Here is a 19027-nt window from a genome sequence, read left to right on the forward strand (position 1 = left end):
AATAATTTCTGAAGCCTCTTTTCCTAAATCACAGATCCATACCAAACTAGAGCAGTGCTGTTGTTACAAAGAGTTAAAGGTTCTCTGTGCTGCAAGTGAGAGCTAAAAATGGGTCTTTGGCCACATGCCTGATCCTATCAGAACCACGGGGATGCTCAGAAGGCAGATCAATAATTAAAGCTGCTATGCAAAAGTAATGTTGCTCAACTCAGATGGCTCTGCAGCGCCTGCTCAGACCAGAGCATTTGTGTTCAGTTGTTTTCCAACAGATTTTTAGGAGTATTACCAAAATGTAAGAGTTTCTCTAGGAGAATTTTGTTAGCTCCGTAGTGCACTGAGGTTACTCCGGGCCTTGATGGAAAATGTGAATTGCTTCTGGTAAGAGTTTGCTTTCTGATCTTTGAAAAATTCTGTCTTCCGGGCCTGCAATTAAGAATCTTTTATTTATAAAACCTCTCCTACACAAGCACGGATGGCGCTGGTGAGAACTGGGAAATAATTTCCCTTTAATTAAGCTCCTGCATATCACACGATGCTGTTACCTGTATACCCATCCACAGTGGAGTTTTGTATGGTATATTAAACCCACTTACAGATCATTCATTTCCACTGCATCAGTTGGAATTGGGTTGAGCTGTGCGCAGTGCTGCAGCATGGCTGTTGTATGCCAAGCAGTTCAGCTGGTAAGTTTGTGTGTGTGTGTGTGTGTGTGTGTGTGTGTGTGTGTGTGTGCTGCACACAGCTGCCCCTGGCCTCCCAGCTCTGCAGGGCCCCTCTGTGCTCCCTGGGGTGCGTGCAGATGGGCTGCACGGCATGCAACCAACTATGAAGTGTGTGTGTGCTGATGTGATACAAGGAGCCTTGAGGTCAGGCCAGTGGAATGCAGCCCATGGCCAATGCAGTTTTCTAAAGGAATGTCCTTAATGACCTCATGCTTGTCTTCAGGTTTCTTGTGCAGGCAGAGCAAACCTGTGTCTGTCTTAATAAATGAATAAATGTGAGATGGTATCTCTGATTCTTGGGCATGTTTTCAGGCTGTAGCTGCTCATCTGATTCAGATAGCTGCAAACAGCCCAAAAAAGCAAATAAATTCAGGGTTTTGTATTCCTTTCTTCCCTTTTACTTTATTGATTCCATACCTGAGCTATGTGCTGGCTGTTGGGTGCTCAGTTCTAAGCCACCTCACCCTGCTCACGCATCTCATAAGGCCTCTGGGGCTCCATGTGGGGCTGTGGATCCTGCCACACAGCTCAGTGCCTCCTGCAGGTACACCTGGATCCAAGCCAGCCTGAAGATCACAGGGAATTAACCATGAGCTGCATTCAGGCTCTAATTGTTAGCATGCTGCTCTAAGCTCTGAACCATTTCCCATTTCATCTCTACCTGGAATTTAGAAGAGCTGAGCTTTTTTTCTTTTCTTTTAAACCGGGACATGCATTCAGTTATGTTGTATTGAGAGTGCATTATCTTCTAGTGACATCACTGCCCTGTGACGTTGCCTATGAAACCACAGTTCTGGTGGTGCATCATTAGAATTCTGTTTGTGCCTGTGACATCTTCAGGTTGTTTTTTTTTTTTAAACAGCAAGTCTGCAAATTCAGTAAGAGCATGAAGCTGGTGAAGGAGTTGGCAGCACGTCTGGGTGGCATTCTGCCTGCAGTCAGAGGGCTGTCAGCACAGCTCCAGCTGCAGAGCTGTGGGTGTTGCTGAGCACTCAGCCCAGCCGTGGTGCAGAAGTTAGAATGGCATGGGAAGGAAGATGTGATTTATGTGTGAGAGGTAATACCTGGCCTGTAATGAGAAAGCTGGAAAAATAACGGATGGAGATAAAATTGGTAGCGTCGCTTCGTGAAGTAACGTGTTGGTTTTGGCTGCTTATTATTCTCTTGAATAAGCTGTAATAAGGTTGAAATCCTCCTGACTTCGGTACTTAGTTCAGGTTGAATTATGGTAGGAAAAAAGTGTTCTTTCTGAAGGTGGCAATAGGAAAAAAAGTCCTGCTTAAGGAGATGCTAGGAATGCAGTGATGTTTGTGCTTGCTCACCTTGTCTATGCTCTGGAGCAAAAGCTTTGGCTCTGCCATCACGTTGCCCTTGTAGGATGGATGTGGCTTTTGTTACCTTCGAGGAAAAGTCTGCCATAAACTCAGAGCTTAGAAGCATAGCACCCCAAAAATACAATAAATTACAATGAAAAAGCTCCAGATCTTAGTGTGTACCCTCAGTAGTTCAGAAAGTTGCTGAGCCTGAGCCCTGAGTTGTCTTTGTCCAAAATCAACAGGGAGATGAGCCATAAAAACCCTTCCCAAAAATGTAAGTGCTGCTTGGATAGTGGAACTCTCATTTTGTCTTCCTGATGACAACTACTTTGGGATCTTTAGAATCACAGACTCATAGAAAGGCCTGGGTTGCAAAGGAGCACAGTGCTCATCTCATTTCAACCCCCTGCTGTGTGCAGGTCACCAACCAGCAGCCCAGGCTGCCCAGAGCCACATCCAGCCTGGCCTTGAATGCCTGCAGGGATGGGGCATCCACAACCCCTTTAACGTGCATTTATTTCCTTCAGACACCAGCCCTGGGTGTGCCAGCCTTTCAGCTTTCCAGAACAAAAATTCTGAGGAAGGAATTTGACCTGCGTAGCACATTTGTGAATTGCTGCTTTACATTTGAAGCTTTTCAGCCTGACAGATAAATGACAGGCGGTGCCTCTTCCAGCTGCATGCAGCACAATTACAGCGGGGCTGTTCCGGAGGGCTCTGGCACTGGGGCTGCTGAGAGCTCAGTGGATTGATGGCACGGGAGCAGCGTTTGCCTGAAGTGCGATGTTTGCTGTGGTGCAGTGATGTACTGGCATCTCCCTGCTGCTCTCTCACATTGCGTAGCTAATGTGCCTCAGCTCAGGCGTGAAGGGAATAAATTGGTAAGTGGATAGCTGCACTTATGTGTGCACTTGTGCTTTGGCCTCTTTGATTAGTGCCTATTGTTTATGGCTGCAGCTCCTCACACCCCTTGCCCTCAGACCCTTCCCCATCTCTGTACTCCTCCTTTGGGAGCTCTCTAATAGAATCATAGAATCACAGAATAGCCTGGGTTGAAAAGGCCCACAGTGCTCAGCCAGTCCCAACCCCTGCTGTGTGCAGGTCACCAACCAGCAGCCCAGGCTGCCCAGAGCCACATCCAGCCTGGCCTTGAATGCCTGCAGGGATGGGGCATCCACAGCCTCCTTGGGCAACCTGTTCCAGTCCTTCTGAGTGAAAAACTTCCTCCTAATATCCAACCTAAACCTCCCCTGGCTCAGCTTAAAACCATTCCCCCTTGTCCTATTACCCTCCACCCTCGTACTTTTATGTCCTTCTGATATTTTGGCACCCAGTCTGCACCCAGTGCTTGTGGTGAGCAGACTGGGACAGTCTCTCTCCAGGGGATAAATAGGTAAAAAGTCCAGATGAGAAATGATCCCACAATAGGCTGGGCAGCCCCACAGCCCTGGGCACTGCAAGGGGAAAATGGCACATTACAGAAAGCCGTGATGAGATGGAGTGCTGGGACTGGGGCTGGTTGGGCACTGTCCTGTGGTCCTGCTGCTCCCAGGGCTGTGCTGAGATTCATGGTCTCCTCTTTTGGATTTTGTTTGATCAAGTGGAATGTCTGGATTGCCCGTTGCAGCACAAGATTGAATAGCTGTTGCCCTGATTTTTTCTTTAAAATCATTTATAAATTACTTTCCTAACCTTGAGATAGGATGGGGTCCAGAGGAGGCCATGAAGATGCTCAGAGGGCTGGAGCACCTCTCATACAAAGACAGGCTGAGGGAGCTGGGCTGGTTCAGCCTGGAGAAGAGAGGGCTGCGGGGTGACCTCATTGCAGCCTTTCAGTACTTAAAGGAAACAGGGGGAAAAGCAACTGTGGACACGGTCAGATAACGATAAGACAAAGGAGAATGGATTTAAACTAAAAGAGGGAAGATTTACGTCAGGTATTAGGGAGAAATTCTTTACCCAGAGGTGGAGAGGCCCTGGCACTGCTTCACCCCATTCCTGGAGGTGCCATGGTTGGGCCCTGGGCAGCCTGAGCTGGGGGCCAGCCAGCCCACAACAGAGGGCAGGAACTGAAGGTCTCTTCTAATCCACCATTCCCAAATTTAAGGAGCACACACGCCTGTGATCTGCCTGAAGTCAAACCGGAGCATGGCGGAGCTGGCTAACAGAGCACAGTGCTGGCTGCAGGAGCAGCACACCGGAGGCACAGAGCAAGGTAGTACGACAGGCACACACCCACCTGTCAGCAGCTTTGCAGCCCTCGCTGCACTCATCTCAGAGCAAAATGTCACATCTTCGACGGGAAACATTACAGGCTTTGATGGGAGATGAAGATACAACAGATCCGCTTAGTGTAATAAAGGAATCTTATTTTAAATGCAAATGCCTTGCTTGCTTTTACTGAGTTGTAAGAGCTGAACTGCTGTCTTAAAAATGATTTGTCTTTTAAGCATCAAACAGACCTGTTCACAGGGTTGCTAGTATGTGTTCTCCTGTAACCATCTGCACTTGCTACAAAGAGCATCAACATCTTCTCAGACTGATTGTGCCAGTTGTTTTACCAGGTATATATGCAGAATAAGTACAGCAAGGAGTCAGGGTGGCTGTGTGTCTGTGCTGGGGCTCTGGTGGATCACAGCTTGGAGATGGCCCTGATAGAATCTAAAAGGCTGGCTCTTTGCACAAGGCATTTTGTCACCTGGTGGTAATAAGGATAGAAACCATGATAATTTCTGAGCACACAGCCTGACTGGGCTGCTTCTGTCATGTCAGTCCTATGGTTTTACCAATACTTATCTGCAGGTTAAGCATACAAATGAGGTTGGGCAGTTTCTGCCCAAGTTCTGGGTACTGGGTCTGTGCTGTGCCACCTCAGTGTCACTGGAAAGGAGCTCTCAGGACCTGCAAGTTGCTCTGGTCTGTGTTTTTCACAACACAGCTTTCACCATTTTACAGTGATGAACAGCAAATCTTTGGTAAATATTAATATAAATATTTTCCCTTTTAAGTAGAGGGGGAAAAGAATCAGCTCTCGATTGATGGTACTTCAGCTTGTTGTTTCCTGCAACAGTAGCTGCTGGCCCAAATGGGAGCACCCAGAAAGCCTATGCTGCTTTTTGTTTGCCAGCTATTCAAGAGATGTTTGCAGAGAACACGAGATGTCACATCTCTGTAGTCAACAAAATACTGTAGCTCCCATTGCACCAAATGCTTTCTTTGTGCCAAAGTAGTTGCTGTGTTTCAGGTTGCCTGCTTAAGGGGGTCTGTATAACTGTGTGTGATGTCCCTTCTCTTACAAAAGTCTCTGTTTGCTTTGCAGCAAGGGAAGCCCTATGTCTTTGACAGAGTGTTACCTCCCAACACAACCCAGGAGCAAGTTTATAATGCCTGTGCCAAGCAGATTGTTAAAGGTAGGTGTTGTTCTTCCTTAGTGCCATTTCAGGGGAAGGAAAATGATGTCTCCCTGTCCACTCAAGCTATTTAAAGACAGGATACTAAAGCTGTCTATACCAGAACTTAGTAATTATTGCAGGCATGGGTTTTTGATGTTTTTTTTTGTCTGTACCTCAGTGGTTCCATGCAGTGGCTGGCCTGCTTGTTCCCAGGGTTCAGTCCTCAGTTTTTTGTTTTTAAATCACAGTGTTCAGATAGTGGGGATGTTGTCGCAGCTGGCTACAGCACAAAGCTGTATGGTGAACGCTGTGGGTATGGGAGATCTGGGGTTGCTCAGAGGTGCAGGAGCGGTACTGGAGAGCTCTGCAGCCTTTAGAGGAGTAAGCAGCTTGGTGAGCTGGATGCTGCCTGCAGGGAGAGGGCCCTGGGCTGAGCTCTGTTGATGCCACCCCTGGGTTTTCTTCAGGAGGAAGTGTGCTGCCAGCACACGTATAGTCTGGGTGATTGGGGATCAGGACCAGAAGCTAATTATTTGATGTTGTAGAGAGGAAATGAGTCATAAAGGCTCAAGTTGCCTGCTCTCTGAGGGGAGGATAATTACAGCAATTCTGACTTCTTCACGTGGGTAAGCCTTTAATAAAAACTGGTGGGATTGGAGTTTGTAGAGCTTAGAGATCATTCAGATTGCTGACACACAGCTCCACTTCTAGATGTGTTCCAAAGAGTTCCAGTATTCCAGTGTGTGCTAATGTTGGATAGTTGATGTCCAATAATTGGTTTGCCTTTTTTTTGTGTATGGTGTCTCACGTGGCTCTTAGAGGCAGCAGTCCTGAGTTTCTGTTTCTGTGAAAGTTAGATATAGCGAGAGAAATAAAACACTGGATGTTCACTTTGTAGCCTAATAAAGTGAAGAATGTGATGCAGGCTGTTCTGTTTCTGATAGTTGGGTACAATGTGATTTACTTCATGGAAATATCAGCTGAAGGTGTCACAATGTGAAGCAATATTTAAACCCTGGAGGCTTTACAGATCGCTTTTCAAGGTTACCATTTGTTATCAGACTTCATTGCACTCCCGTGAAGTGGCTGATGGTTTCCTTGTGATTAATGTTATCACCAAAACCACCAGCTGGACTGACAGGCTCTAAAACAATGGCTGTCATAACGATGTTGACAATAAGAGTGATCCAAATGAGGTTTTTTTTTAGCTGAAAAAGAAATGGGATCAGGTTTAAGTAAGTAGCTCGGTAATTCAGCCAAAGTATGTCACATTCTGTACATGAGAAACGTAAGGAAGGAGATTTTGAGAAGCAACCCACTAAGTGTGCTGCTGGGCAGGCGCTGGGTGTGCTCCCAAAGGCTGCATTTGGCCTTTATGATTCCGGTTCATAGAATCACAGAACGGCCTGGGTTGCAAAGGAGCACAGTGCTCATCCAGTCCCAACCCCCTGCTGTGTGCAGGTCACCAACCAGCAGCCCAGGCTGCCCAGAGCCACATCCAGCCTGGCCTTGAATGCCTCCAGTTCTCACCATCGCTCCATTTCCAGGTCTCCAGAGCTCCAAGCTGCTGTGTGTGCTGGGCAGTGTGTTGTGGAGCTTTACCGGGCAGCATAGTGCTGCTGGTGCTGTCAGATTTTGTGGATGCCCAGTGCCAGTGTGTCTGTGTTGCCACATTTGCAGCAATGCACCATCTGGCAGCAGTGCTGGGACTGAGCCGGGCGGCCATCCGGGGCAATGAGTGAAGCTGAAAATCACTGCAGGGAGGGCTCAGCAAGGAATGGAGAAGTGCTCGGGCTCTCGTGTTTGTTATGACTTACATAAAACCCACAGCTGATCTTCGTGGGATCACTCCTGTTCATCTGTTGTTTTTTTCCACTTGAAGTTTTGGGCAGGCTGTTTGTCTCAGGGCCCGTCTTCTCTTTTTAGTCAGCTGACAGATGGTGAATTAACCATCTTCAGAGGAAAGCCTTTCACCAAACATCCTTTTGGCAGGCCAACTATCACGTGTCTGCATGCAGGCAGCATAGTCCCTCAAGAAGGGCCTGTGCTGAACCTACACACGTTACTGCTTGGGCCTTGGGATGCATGCAGTGTTTCCATTCAGGATTTCCAAGTTCTCACAGGATTAATAGCTGTTTTCAACGTTCCTTTAACTTTCATGGCATGCCCAATGTAAAAAAAAATTGCACATATTGTTTTAAATGACTCTAAATGGGTTGGTGGCTCTCTGGTTTGTATGCTGGGAGATCACAGTCTGTCCCATTGCAAGCCTGGACCATCTGTATACGTGCATGGGGAGATGCAAACGAGATTACATTTGTCTGTGTAATAATACTTAATCTGGACATGTGCATATATATACAGGCAGTGGGGTGGTCTGATGGGAGCAGCATGTGTGACTACTACTGATTTTTAGACTAAAGGTTTCTTCTCCTTCATTAGCTCCTACAGTAAGTAGAATCATAGAATAGAGTCATAGAATGGCCTGGGTTGAAAAGGACCACAATGATCGTGTAGCTTCAACCCCCCTGCTATGTGCAGAGTCATTTTGGAAGCAAGTATACAATATAAAGAACTGTTCTGCATTGATGGAAGTCTGTTTTCAACAGAGCTAGTTCCTGTTTGTCTCTCTTCTTCCTTTGCTCTCCTGCTTTGCTCACAAGCTTGAAAATTAATAAGGCTCTGAACTGTTGAGTGATACAGTAGTAGAAAAAGTGTGAGCTTGTTTAACTTCCTCTTTGGAGGCTTGAAGATAGCGACTTGCATTGTATGTTTCTGACCGACCTTCCACATTCTAGATGAATGAAACACTGGTAGTGCAGCTTTAAGATGCCATTATGAGGTTTAATTGTTTTCCTCCTCCTTTGCAGATGTTCTTGAAGGCTACAATGGCACAATCTTCGCTTATGGGCAGACGTCGTCAGGAAAGACACACACTATGGAGGTACAGTGGCAAAGTTAAAGCAGTTGGGCAGCAACAGTAGAATTTTATGTACTGCATGCTTGAACAAAGCTACTAGTTGGAACACTGAGCTGTGAGGGGCTTATAAATACAGACCACTATAGCCTTTCCATGTTTGTCATGACAGCTTAGCCGTCTGTATCAGTTGTGAAGAAGCTGAGTGAGATTCCTTAATCCACAGAGAATACAGTAATATGGATACAGTTCTCTTACATGCAGGATTGTTCAAATTCATGCCTTGGTTATTGGTCTTCTCATTTGTACTCATCTTCTGGGAATACCACCCTCACATGCTGTGGCACAGATGGATGAATTGATGCGTTTGGAAATTGTTGCTTTAGAGGAGGAGAATATCAGCTCCTGTGGCTGAGGTCCTAAGTCTGCTCCTATTTCTGCTACAGGAATTGCCACAGTGTCTTTTTTCTTCTTCTGTATGAGTTTTTGTTTTGCTTTGGTTTGCTTTTCCCCTGCTGCTCTGACAGGGACATGCACATATTCTAGTCTCTTCCTATAGTAGAAGGATTATTCAAACATTTAATGCTAGCATAGGATTGTTCTGTCACAGCACTGCACAAGCCACATGTATTTGTCTTAAAGCATTTGGGTTCAACTATGAACTTTCAACAGGAGATCCAGAGCAAAGCATTGCTAAATGAAATGAAGGGAAACAAAAAGCTGTCCTTTGTTTAACAGCGTCAGATGGTTTTGCTACGTGATTAACACAGCTGACCTACCTGACCTGAAGGGTAAAGGAGAAGGAAAGCAATATTCCCAGAGCCTCATCAGGCCCTGATGAAATTGCTGTTTAATTGCCACAGTTGCTTCTTTCCTGGAGGATGCAATAACTGATGCCTCATGTCTTATTAAGTCTGTCCTTGCCTCCTTTGGAGACTAGGGATGGGGAAAATCACTAGCTTGGGCCTCACAGATGGCACAGTGACTGAGTAATCCACCCGCTCTGAATGTAATTACATCAAAATGTCTGCAGGGCTTGAGCGGGGTCCTTCCACATGGCATGGGGAAAGATCTCTTAAAGCCAATTTATATTCGGAATTACAAGCTGTGATGAAGAAAACGACTGTAAAAAACGTCCATTTTGCTTTTTTAATAAAAAAAGAAGCTGTCATTTCTAAAGTGGAATCAAGTCTAAATGCAGTTTAATCCCTCTTTGACTCTAACATCCACTTGTAATGTTGCCATAGCATGTTGTGGAGGAAAAAATAGTCTGAAGTTGAAGAAATGTGAAATCCTGCAGGGAAAGGATTTTCTGTGAAATGCAGAATGCTGCCTGCTATCAGTGTTAGGCTTAACCTAACGTAACGGCAGTGTAATACAGCCAAGAAGGGCTTTCTGACATCCACCTTTCTCCTGGGTGAATAAAACATTTAACAAAACATAGCAGGATGGATATCTTCTTTAAAAACACGTAGTTTTTTTTTCAACAGGAGAAACTGATGAGCTCTGCTGTTACATTACAGTTTTCAATAGCAAGTCCCTCCATGTCAACATCTTAAAGTCAAGCAGCAGTGTCTCAAATGTTGCTCTTCACTATCCCCTGTCTGCTTGCTGTGTAGGATCACAGAATTGTAGGGCTCAGAAGGGATCCCTCTGGGGATCATCTAGTCCAACCCCTAAAAATCAATGTTGTTATTAAAATGAGGCCTTAATGAGCAGAGAACTCTGTCCTGGTGCTCTGGGGGAGCTCACTAACTGCAGTGTCAAAGTGACAGCAGCAGCAGCACTTCTCTCCAAACTCATTCTGAGATCACAGACAAACCCATGGCAGTGTTTTCCCTGCAGATTTCTGTGAATAGCCATCGTTTCCTTTGTTTTCCCTTCCAATGTATGCTCTCTGTGGAATTCCTGTTTTAATAAAAATCCATTCAAATGAAGTTAAACCAATTATTTTTCAATGGAGTGCTGGTATTACCGTTTTTAAAGCAGTGAATGTCATCTTGCTTCATTGCTTCATTACTATTCTGACAGCACTGACTTAAATAATGAGAAGGCCAAAGCTCACAAAGTTGTAGGTGCAGTGATTGAATTACACGTACCCTTAATCATTTTGTTTTACAAATTAACTTACTTTCTCACTATAGTGAAAGCTATGGAAAGGAAAGCAGACCTACACAGCTCCTAGAGGTTAGGAGAACATGTAAACAAATACTTCCCTGAGTTGTCATTTATGCAGAGACCAAGCACCACTTACCTTGTGCAGTGCAGCACAGTGCAGAGATGCCAGAGCTGACACATCTCTGTGCAGGCAGAAGTCCCTGGGACAGAACTCTGAATTCACAGTGTTCTTTGGCTGAGCTAGCAATCCATGCAACAATCTAAGGCACTCCTATGGAAAAGGAGGCACTGCTTAGCTCCTTTGTTTCTGGATCTGTAGCTGCCACAGCTAGCTGGATCATGCATCTTACATTGTTTTACAGTTTGGATGCACCTTTGGTTGCATATGGGAGAGGTGAAGAAATACCAACAAATTTCTGTTTATCCTGGTTTATTAAAAGCTCCTTTATCCTCTTTGGGAAGACTGTCTGTGTGCAGTAATGCAGGACGGGTAGTCAGTTGGCTTCGGTGGAACCTAAGGACTTCTTCACTGAGAAGGAATGAATGAATAGTGTGAAAATTGCATTGCAGCGTCTGCCCCAAACCAGTGCTGTGTAATGGAGCTAAGCATTGTGCAGTGAAGCCTTTGCTGGCAAGGCAAAACACAGTGCTGGGTTTTGTTTCGAGTGTGCATGCATACAGATTTCTTTCCCCTCTTTCTCTGAATTAAAACAGCATATTGTACAACCAGGACTTCTTAGCTTTTGCAGAGCTTCATAGGGTGCTGTGTATGGTATAGCATTTAACTTCTTCCATTGCAGAAGTTAATATTGCTTATAGAACATGAATAAAATGCTGTTCAGATACAGCTGAGTGCTGCTTTACAGGGAAGGCAGTCAGGAAAGCAACTGATTTCTCTCTTTCAGCCTCTTTCTTCTGTTTTTCCCCCGATATACATAGTTGAAAGGGAGAAACCTGGTAGCTGCTTTAGATGTAAGAGAGAGAAAGAGAGAGACAGCATTGGTTCTTCATGTCAGATTTCCTTTTATCCTAGGTTAATGACTCGACAGCCATTTCACCAGCTTTAGCATGAAATGATGTCAAGGAAGACTCTATTTAAGTGCACTAATAAAGGTTAAGTAACTTGGGACTCGCCAGTCGGTCACAAGCATACATAACTGAGAAATGTGTGTGTTCGTGACTTTCTGCCTGTGTTACTAAAAATTTCTTGTTGCTTGATGACTGGTAGCAGCTCCAGCTCAAATCTGAGCTCCCATCATTGAGAACTGCATGGCTACCCATTTTGTTTTTTAAAAAATCCCAACCAAAATTTGGAGTACAATACTTTGTTGTGCAGATATTGACGTTCTGAAGATCAAGAGGTACAGTCCAATCTCAGGGCTCCGACGGTGTCTTATGCCTGTTGACTTGAGTGCTTGTTATTGCATATTTATGCAGGTTCACTGAAACGTGGAAATAACAATTGAGCGTGCTGCAGTCAGAAAAGGTTTTTATTTCCAGTTTACGTTTTTATTCAGGTTTCAATCAGTGCCATCTTTCCAATCTGTGTCTGATTTTTTCAAAATGAGCAAAGCAATTAAAAGCCAAGCAGCCAGGGCAGTTGGTTTGATCTCACATTCAGTTCTTCCTAGAATAGAGGAAGGTAGCTGTGCAAATTAACACAGAGAACAGTGGTGTTTGTAAAGCACTGCTCTCTGGCAGCAGGCCGAGCAAGCTCAAATCAGAATATATTACTCTAATCCCCAAGTCCCCACAACACAGCCTTCCTTTTAGCTGCTATTGGCAAAAAGAGAATTGGGATGCTTTAAGGCTTCTTGTTTCTGACGTGTTTCCAAATAGCTGATTTTTAACTGGGAATAGCAGGCGGTAATTGGAAAGTTTGTTTTGTTTGTGTTTGTTTATCTGTCTTAAATCAGAGAGTGGCAGCGTGCATAGCAGCAGGACAGCATGCATCACAAGTGGTAGGAGCTGACAAAACAGATAGGTGCTCCGTGGGGTGAAGAGTGCTAACATGTTGAGTCACCCTGCCATCTTTTATGTGTGTTTGCATCAAGCAAATCCCCACGGAGCAGCAGGCTTGTGTGCAGAGCCCCACTGGACGAAGGTGTGTTTGAACAAGGCTTTCCCTTCTCCCTTGCTTAAGCAACAATTTCCAAGCTATGGTTTGCTTTTGTGTCCATAGGGGAAGCTGCATGACCCTCAGCTAATGGGAATCATTCCGAGAATTGCACACGACATCTTTGATCACATCTATTCCATGGATGAGAACCTGGAGTTTCATATAAAGGTAAATGCAGAGTGGCATGTTATGTAATGGGTCAGCTGAAAGAAGGCAGAGCTGGAGCTGAAACTGGATTCTGGTTAGAGCACGTGGCTGCTGAATTTTTCCTTTCTCCTACCTGTGATTCAAACTGCTTTACTGAGGACATGTATTAGAAGATGGTGCTCTGGGCACGTGCATTTCAATAATGCATCTGAATACCTCTGAACCAGTTACTGATATGCTGGAAGGAGTAGGTCATTTTGAACGGGGAGCATTTGAGCTTACACATGAAGTCACTGCTACATGAAGTGCAGACAGAAGCAACCTCACAATAAACCATCTAAATATTTGAATAGACTGTAGAATGTAAAATGTTGAGCTCTTCAGAAGAGACACCTTTGAATTTTCATAGAAATGGTTTTTGTAGCAGTGACACTGATTTCTTTTCATCAGCTGTAAAACTCTCCTGTCTACTGCTATTCTACATGATAACGTTTTGATGCTAACAGATGGGGACCCCCTTGTACAAGACACCAGACATATTAAATTCCTGTCCCAGCAGAATTTTATCACTCTATAAATCACATTCTGCCAGCACTGAGCAGTTTTTGTGGTTTCCTACCCTAGCTGACATCTATGAATATTGTAACAGAAAAGCTGCCTAAGTAGCAGTGAATGAGTGAGTGATTATCAAGGAGCTGTCATTTAGAGAAATGCACGTTCTGTCATTTGGAGCAGGATTATAACCAAACTGTCACACTCTTTTAATAACTAAGCCAGCTGAGAAAACTAATATCAATTTTTTCTCCCTCTCTAATTGAAACCCATTTAGAACTGGGTGGGGAACTTGATGTCTCCTGCATGTGTGGGTCCAGAGCACGTGAGCTGAGTCTGGGTGAGCCAGACTATTGAAATGTGTGGCCCAAAAGACGGCTTTAAATGTGGCACAGATGAAGAAAATGCCCCAAATTGAAACACTTCTGTATTTAATAGCAGTTGTCAAAAAGAAACAAACAAACAAATATATAAAATTCTTTCTCACTTGAGATAAAATGATACTTTACTAGGTGGTTAGAATTTATGGATTTAGCCATCTGGTATTGGATTTGCTAAATAATCCCTAGGTAAATCTTAGTTCTGGTGCAGTTAGGCACCACTCTGACAACATGTTTCTGTTTGCCCCTGTTGGAGTTGAATGCCCTTTTATTCAGATAGTCACTCATTCATTCGACTTCTTAAACTTATTTTCTGTTTTTTATCCCGAGCACAGTTGTCTCTTTTTGTGACAGAGAAGCTCGTTTTCCATTTGCTATTTGAGACTTGATTCAGGAAAGAGCTTTTACAATATGCTTCATTGTAGAGTTTCATTTAATGTGTGTAAGTCAGGCTTGTGTCAGTGGTGTGTTAAACCACGGGCTGTGCTGCCTGCCTTTGTGCTGGTGAATATTGCTCTGCCTCTTGTCAGAGAAGCCCTGCAAGTGGTGTCACAGTGGTGCAGTGGTGAAATGATACTAACTGGGTTACACTGATTCTTTTCAATATTTCTGTGTCCAAAAGTACGAGGAAGCTGAGGTTTGTCTGAAGCTTTTTGACACACATTACTGATGGACCAGCGATAAATAGAGAGAGCTTGTTGGCATGGAAATCGTTCCAAAGAGAAAGATGTAATTCAAAGCATGCAGGAGATGGGTTTTACTTTTAGTTTGGTACTTTTCATTTGGACAGATAAATATAGAAGCATTTTTAAACTGCTGGAGTTTAAATCCATACTGCTTATAATTCTTTAATTAGGTTTCCTACTTTGAGATCTATTTGGACAAAATAAGGGACCTCCTTGATGGTAAGTTTCACATTTTGTGAACTACGTGGTGGTTGGTTTTGTTTGGGGCTTTCTTCTCCCTTCAGTGTTGGTTCAGTTCTGTCTTTGAGTGATTTAAGTTGAAGTTGTGTGACTGACTGGGTTTCTGAAAGAGAATTCTGTAGTTTAAATCATCAGTAGTGGTGCAGTGCTTTGGCAGTGCTACCCAGCTTGGTCATCTACCAGTGGGTACAGAGGCTGTTTCTGAGTCTTGCAAACTACCACTGGATTTACTGTAAAAAAGAATACAAAGGCTTATTTTGGAGATGGGGTTATTTTTTTTTGTTATTATTGTTTTTTCCTTTGCTTTGCTTCTCTTAGGTGGAATTTTATGGGAGATAACCATTTGTGTGTCTGTATGTTAAGAAAAGTAACTTATGTTTTTTGGAATCAGCCTGAAGACAGAGAAATGTAAATCATGGTAACACTCAGGAACATCTATTCAAGCTTTTTTTGGAATTCCCATGAGATCTTCTGATTCTTTTTGAATTTTTGCTGCTTTGAACAAATTCAGATCGTTTAGCCTTGGTCATACCAAGACAAGCAGTAAAGAAAAGGTCTTTTCCATAAAGGTAACTATAAAGAAACAGGTACAAGATCTACAGAAAAAGGAACAAAATATATGTACAGAAATAGCATTAGTTAATAAGGAGTAGGCAATTACTACGCTCTGTGTTGACAGATGTAATATATTCAGAATATATGTAATATATTCAGAATATTTGCATTTTTGTGTCATGTCTATATTTGACACAGTCTTATGGATGGAATGTTCCTCATAGTTTCCATCTTTCTTTCTAGTGTCAAAGACAAACCTCGCTGTACATGAAGATAAGAACAGAGTTCCATACGTGAAGGTACGTGGCAAAGATGAAGCTGAGCCTTTCATTTTTCTTAGATAATAGACATAAACATTCATTTATGCTTGTATACCTGTGTGTTTACTGAGATGATTCAACTGATATTCTGTCTTGAATGCTCAAGCAGTATTAGTTCCTGAATCCAAACAGTTTCTTGAAATATTAATGGGCTTGAATCATTTGTTTGCTTTGCTTTACTGACTTCAAACATTTACAATGTGTACTAGTGATGTTAAATTCTCAGTATTTCTGTGTCTGTTTCGTGTTGAATATGAAAGAGAACATCTTGAAGAATTTTTTAATACTTTGTCATTGTAGTCTTGCAGTATTTTAGAGCAGATTTGTTGGGCTGGGATTTCATGTAAATTGCTTTATGACTTCCTGTGCCCTTAATTAGATACCATATATTTCTTGTGAACATATGTGAACCCTAATAATGTACATAAATATCATTTTGTTTATTCTGACCCTGGAGAGGGTAAGAATAATAAAATAAGATAGTTCCCTTACTAATATTGTAGAGGAAGAGTGTTCTGTCTTGCATGGATCGAGAGAGAAAAACTAATTTGGATGCATAATCTCACCCAAATTAGCAGTAGGCATATATGCTGTGGCATTCTTTATGTGCTGAGTGTAGAAACTCTCTCCTGTACATTAGGATTTGCCTGAGTATTTAATTCTGGAAAAAAAATTATCTCAACCTTTCCCATCAGCAGCTGCTGAAAGTTGTACCAAGGCAGCTGTGGGTCACTGCCTTGCTGGTGGTTGGGTCTGATGTTGATGATTCTTTTCCTTATTTGATCATCCTTGCTATAGATTCTTGATGGCATTTGGAGGACTCGTGTTCTTCTAAACTTTTCTTGTGTTTCATTTCCAGGGTTGTACAGAAAGATTTGTATCTAGTCCTGAGGAGGTGTTGGATGTCATTGATGAAGGGAAAGCTAACCGCCACGTGGCTGTTACAAGTAGGTGTTCTGTGGGCTTAGAATTCTCTCTCTATCCATGATGTTGAACACACATTCTTATTGCAGTTCTACATCAACACCATCAATACATCAACACGTCTAAATAATGTTACTGTATCACATGAGATTTTTGTGTGTGTGCTGTATACTCATGAAGAAGCACAAATGGAGAGAACCTTCCTTCCTTTCTGTATCCCTGAAGTGCTATCTTATTATATGTCAATGTTAATCCTTTTCATACTATTTCTGGTTCAATTTCATTGGTTTGGGGAAAAAATAAACTTTTCTTTTAGAAAAAAAGGGAGGGGGGGTAAAAAAAACTTTTTCCAAGCCTGTCATGTATTATGATTCTGGTTAACTTAGGTCTTGGGGGGAGGAACTAAGAGCTTGTTCCATGGTTTGTGGATGTGAGATGTTGCTGTCCAGGACTCCAATGAATGGACTCTTGAATTTGTTAGCCATTGGATAGCACTGAAATGTAACTTCTTGTCACTTACACAACACTTTTAAAATGTGATTCCTCTGCAGATATGAATGAACACAGCTCTAGAAGTCACAGTATCTTCCTTATTAATATTAAACAAGAAAATGTGGAAACTGAGAAGAAACTTAGTGGAAAACTGTACCTGGTAGACTTGGCTGGAAGTGAGAAGGTAACCTTTCTTCATAAAATGTTTGGAGATACTGGTGAGATTACTCAACTAACCATGTGCATGTAAAAATTTCCCTTGGCTGAGAATAAGCTTGCTTTGTTGTTCTTCCAAGAGCATCTTTAATTGTTGCACTGCCCCATCTGCACTGACTTGCCAGTAGCTGAGCCTGACTGTTGCCTGCTCTCTTGGTAGGTCAGCAAAACTGGAGCGGAGGGTGCTGTTCTTGATGAAGCTAAAAATATCAATAAGTCTTTGTCTGCTTTAGGCAACGTGATATCTGCCTTGGCAGAAGGAACTGTAAGTAATCTTGTTTTGTGCTGGTTTAGAATAACTTTATTTATCTTTCTTTATCGTGCATAAAAGAAATCATGCATATAAGAAATAAGCTACGGTTTCAGTTCAGAAAGAAGGAAATATTGGCTTTTCAACCACAATCCAATAATGGTTTTAGTATTCTACTAAAGATAAAAAAGCAAATTGTTAGTGATTTCACTTGAGTGGTTATCCAGTGCAATTCATCATAGCACAATCAAAACCACAGCACTCGAGGACTGTATGCTTCAAAGTTCATTAATCCTGTCATTGTTGACTCATATTCTCTACTGCTATTTAAAAAAATTGTTCATGCATCTTATTTGTATTTTGATTAGAAAACTCATGTTCCATACCGTGACAGCAAAATGACCCGGATACTTCAGGATTCCCTCGGTGGAAACTGCAGAACCACCATTGTTATATGCTGTTCTCCTTCTATTTTCAATGAAGCAGAAACAAAGTCGACCCTGATGTTTGGACAGCGGTGAGTCCTACTTGGCACGAAGATAAATAACTCTCATTGGAGCTCTTCCATGTGTTCTGAGCCAGCTGTGCTGGTGGCAGTGACACGAAGAGGCGTTTTTAAATGTGGAGGTCACGATTTCTGAAGCTGTTCAAAAAATAGAACTGAAGAAGTTGAGCAAACTGTTTCTTTATTCTGCATGGTACCAGTAAAAGAAATGTTAGTGTTGGCCAACAGCTGCTCTACTTTGGAAAGTATGAAGTGTTCTCATAGTTCTTTGAAGTTTTGTGGAGAAGATAATGGTGTTGGGCAGTTTTCTGCTGGCTAATTCAGTGGAAAACATTGGGTATTGCTCTGCCTCCTACTGCTGTTGTCGCTTTTAAGATGTATCTTCTCCTTGAATGGCATCTCAATGATTATTGTTATGGTTGCAAAAAAATATTTTTTTAAATTGTTAATTTAGAAAACTGAAGAATGTGGATGCAGTGTAATGCTGACAGTTTTGACAGATTACCATGATGGCTTTGCATGTTGAGAGCATCGTTAATAATTTAGGAGCAAGCAAGGATTAACAAAATGTGGACGTGGTTGGAAGGAAGATTTTACTTGTGTGTATATCATTGGCTGTAGTCATATGAAATACGAATTTCCAATGAAATTTGGAAAGGTTGCCAAAACAGGTCAGGCTCATTACATGATTACTTTTATTATAACTAAAGAGATCTCTGATATGCTGTGTGTTGCTTTGTGTCGTATATATTTATTTGCATGATAGCAAAATGAAGAAAATTCTAGCAGCTTAAGATTGTTTGAGAGATTATTTAACACTTTGTACTATGATTTAATTTATCTTGGTCAGGAAATAGGTCATGTTTTCCACTTGGCATAAGTTTCGCATTAAAATTGACACTGTTATGGAGCATTTTATATAGGAAATTAAAATCTTGTATAAAAAATAAATCTGGAAATCTTATATTGGTTCATCTCCCCGCTGTTAGTGTTTAAGCTGAGCTCTTCCTTAGATTTTGTTGAAGGAGGATGAGCTCTGTAGTGCATTCACATAAGAGCATATAAAAATACAGGCTGGGCCCTGAAGGGCATAGAGATGCAGTTGGTGTAGCCCCTCTTAATGGACAGCTGTGGGGATTAAGGGTGATGCTGTAGGTTAAGGCTGGCAGACAGTTC

The 19027-nt window shown here is 42.6% G+C and overlaps 1 protein-coding gene across 2 annotated transcripts in view; it reads left to right on the forward strand.

Annotated features, from left to right (window-relative positions):
• KIF5C (kinesin family member 5C) overlaps positions 1-19027 on the forward strand; it is a 67652-nt gene that overhangs the window by 12906 nt on the left and 35719 nt on the right. For both annotated transcript variants that reach the window (XR_014884372.1, XM_085228157.1), the window contains exons 2-10: positions 5358-5448; positions 8301-8374; positions 12648-12752; positions 14520-14568; positions 15388-15443; positions 16324-16411; positions 16940-17064; positions 17257-17361; positions 17715-17863. Coding sequence is in view for 1 of the 2 variants with exons in the window: in XM_085228157.1 (XP_085084283.1) it covers positions 5358-5448; positions 8301-8374; positions 12648-12752; positions 14520-14568; positions 15388-15443; positions 16324-16411; positions 16940-17064; positions 17257-17361; positions 17715-17863 (842 nt within the window). In the remaining variant the exon portion in view is untranslated. The remainder of the gene's footprint in view (positions 1-5357; positions 5449-8300; positions 8375-12647; positions 12753-14519; positions 14569-15387; positions 15444-16323; positions 16412-16939; positions 17065-17256; positions 17362-17714; positions 17864-19027) is intronic.

This window comes from Meleagris gallopavo, chromosome 7 (genome assembly GCF_905368555.1).
Source record: "Meleagris gallopavo chromosome 7, MGAL_WU_HG_1.1, whole genome shotgun sequence".
Lineage (NCBI taxonomy): Eukaryota > Metazoa > Chordata > Aves > Galliformes > Phasianidae > Meleagris > Meleagris gallopavo.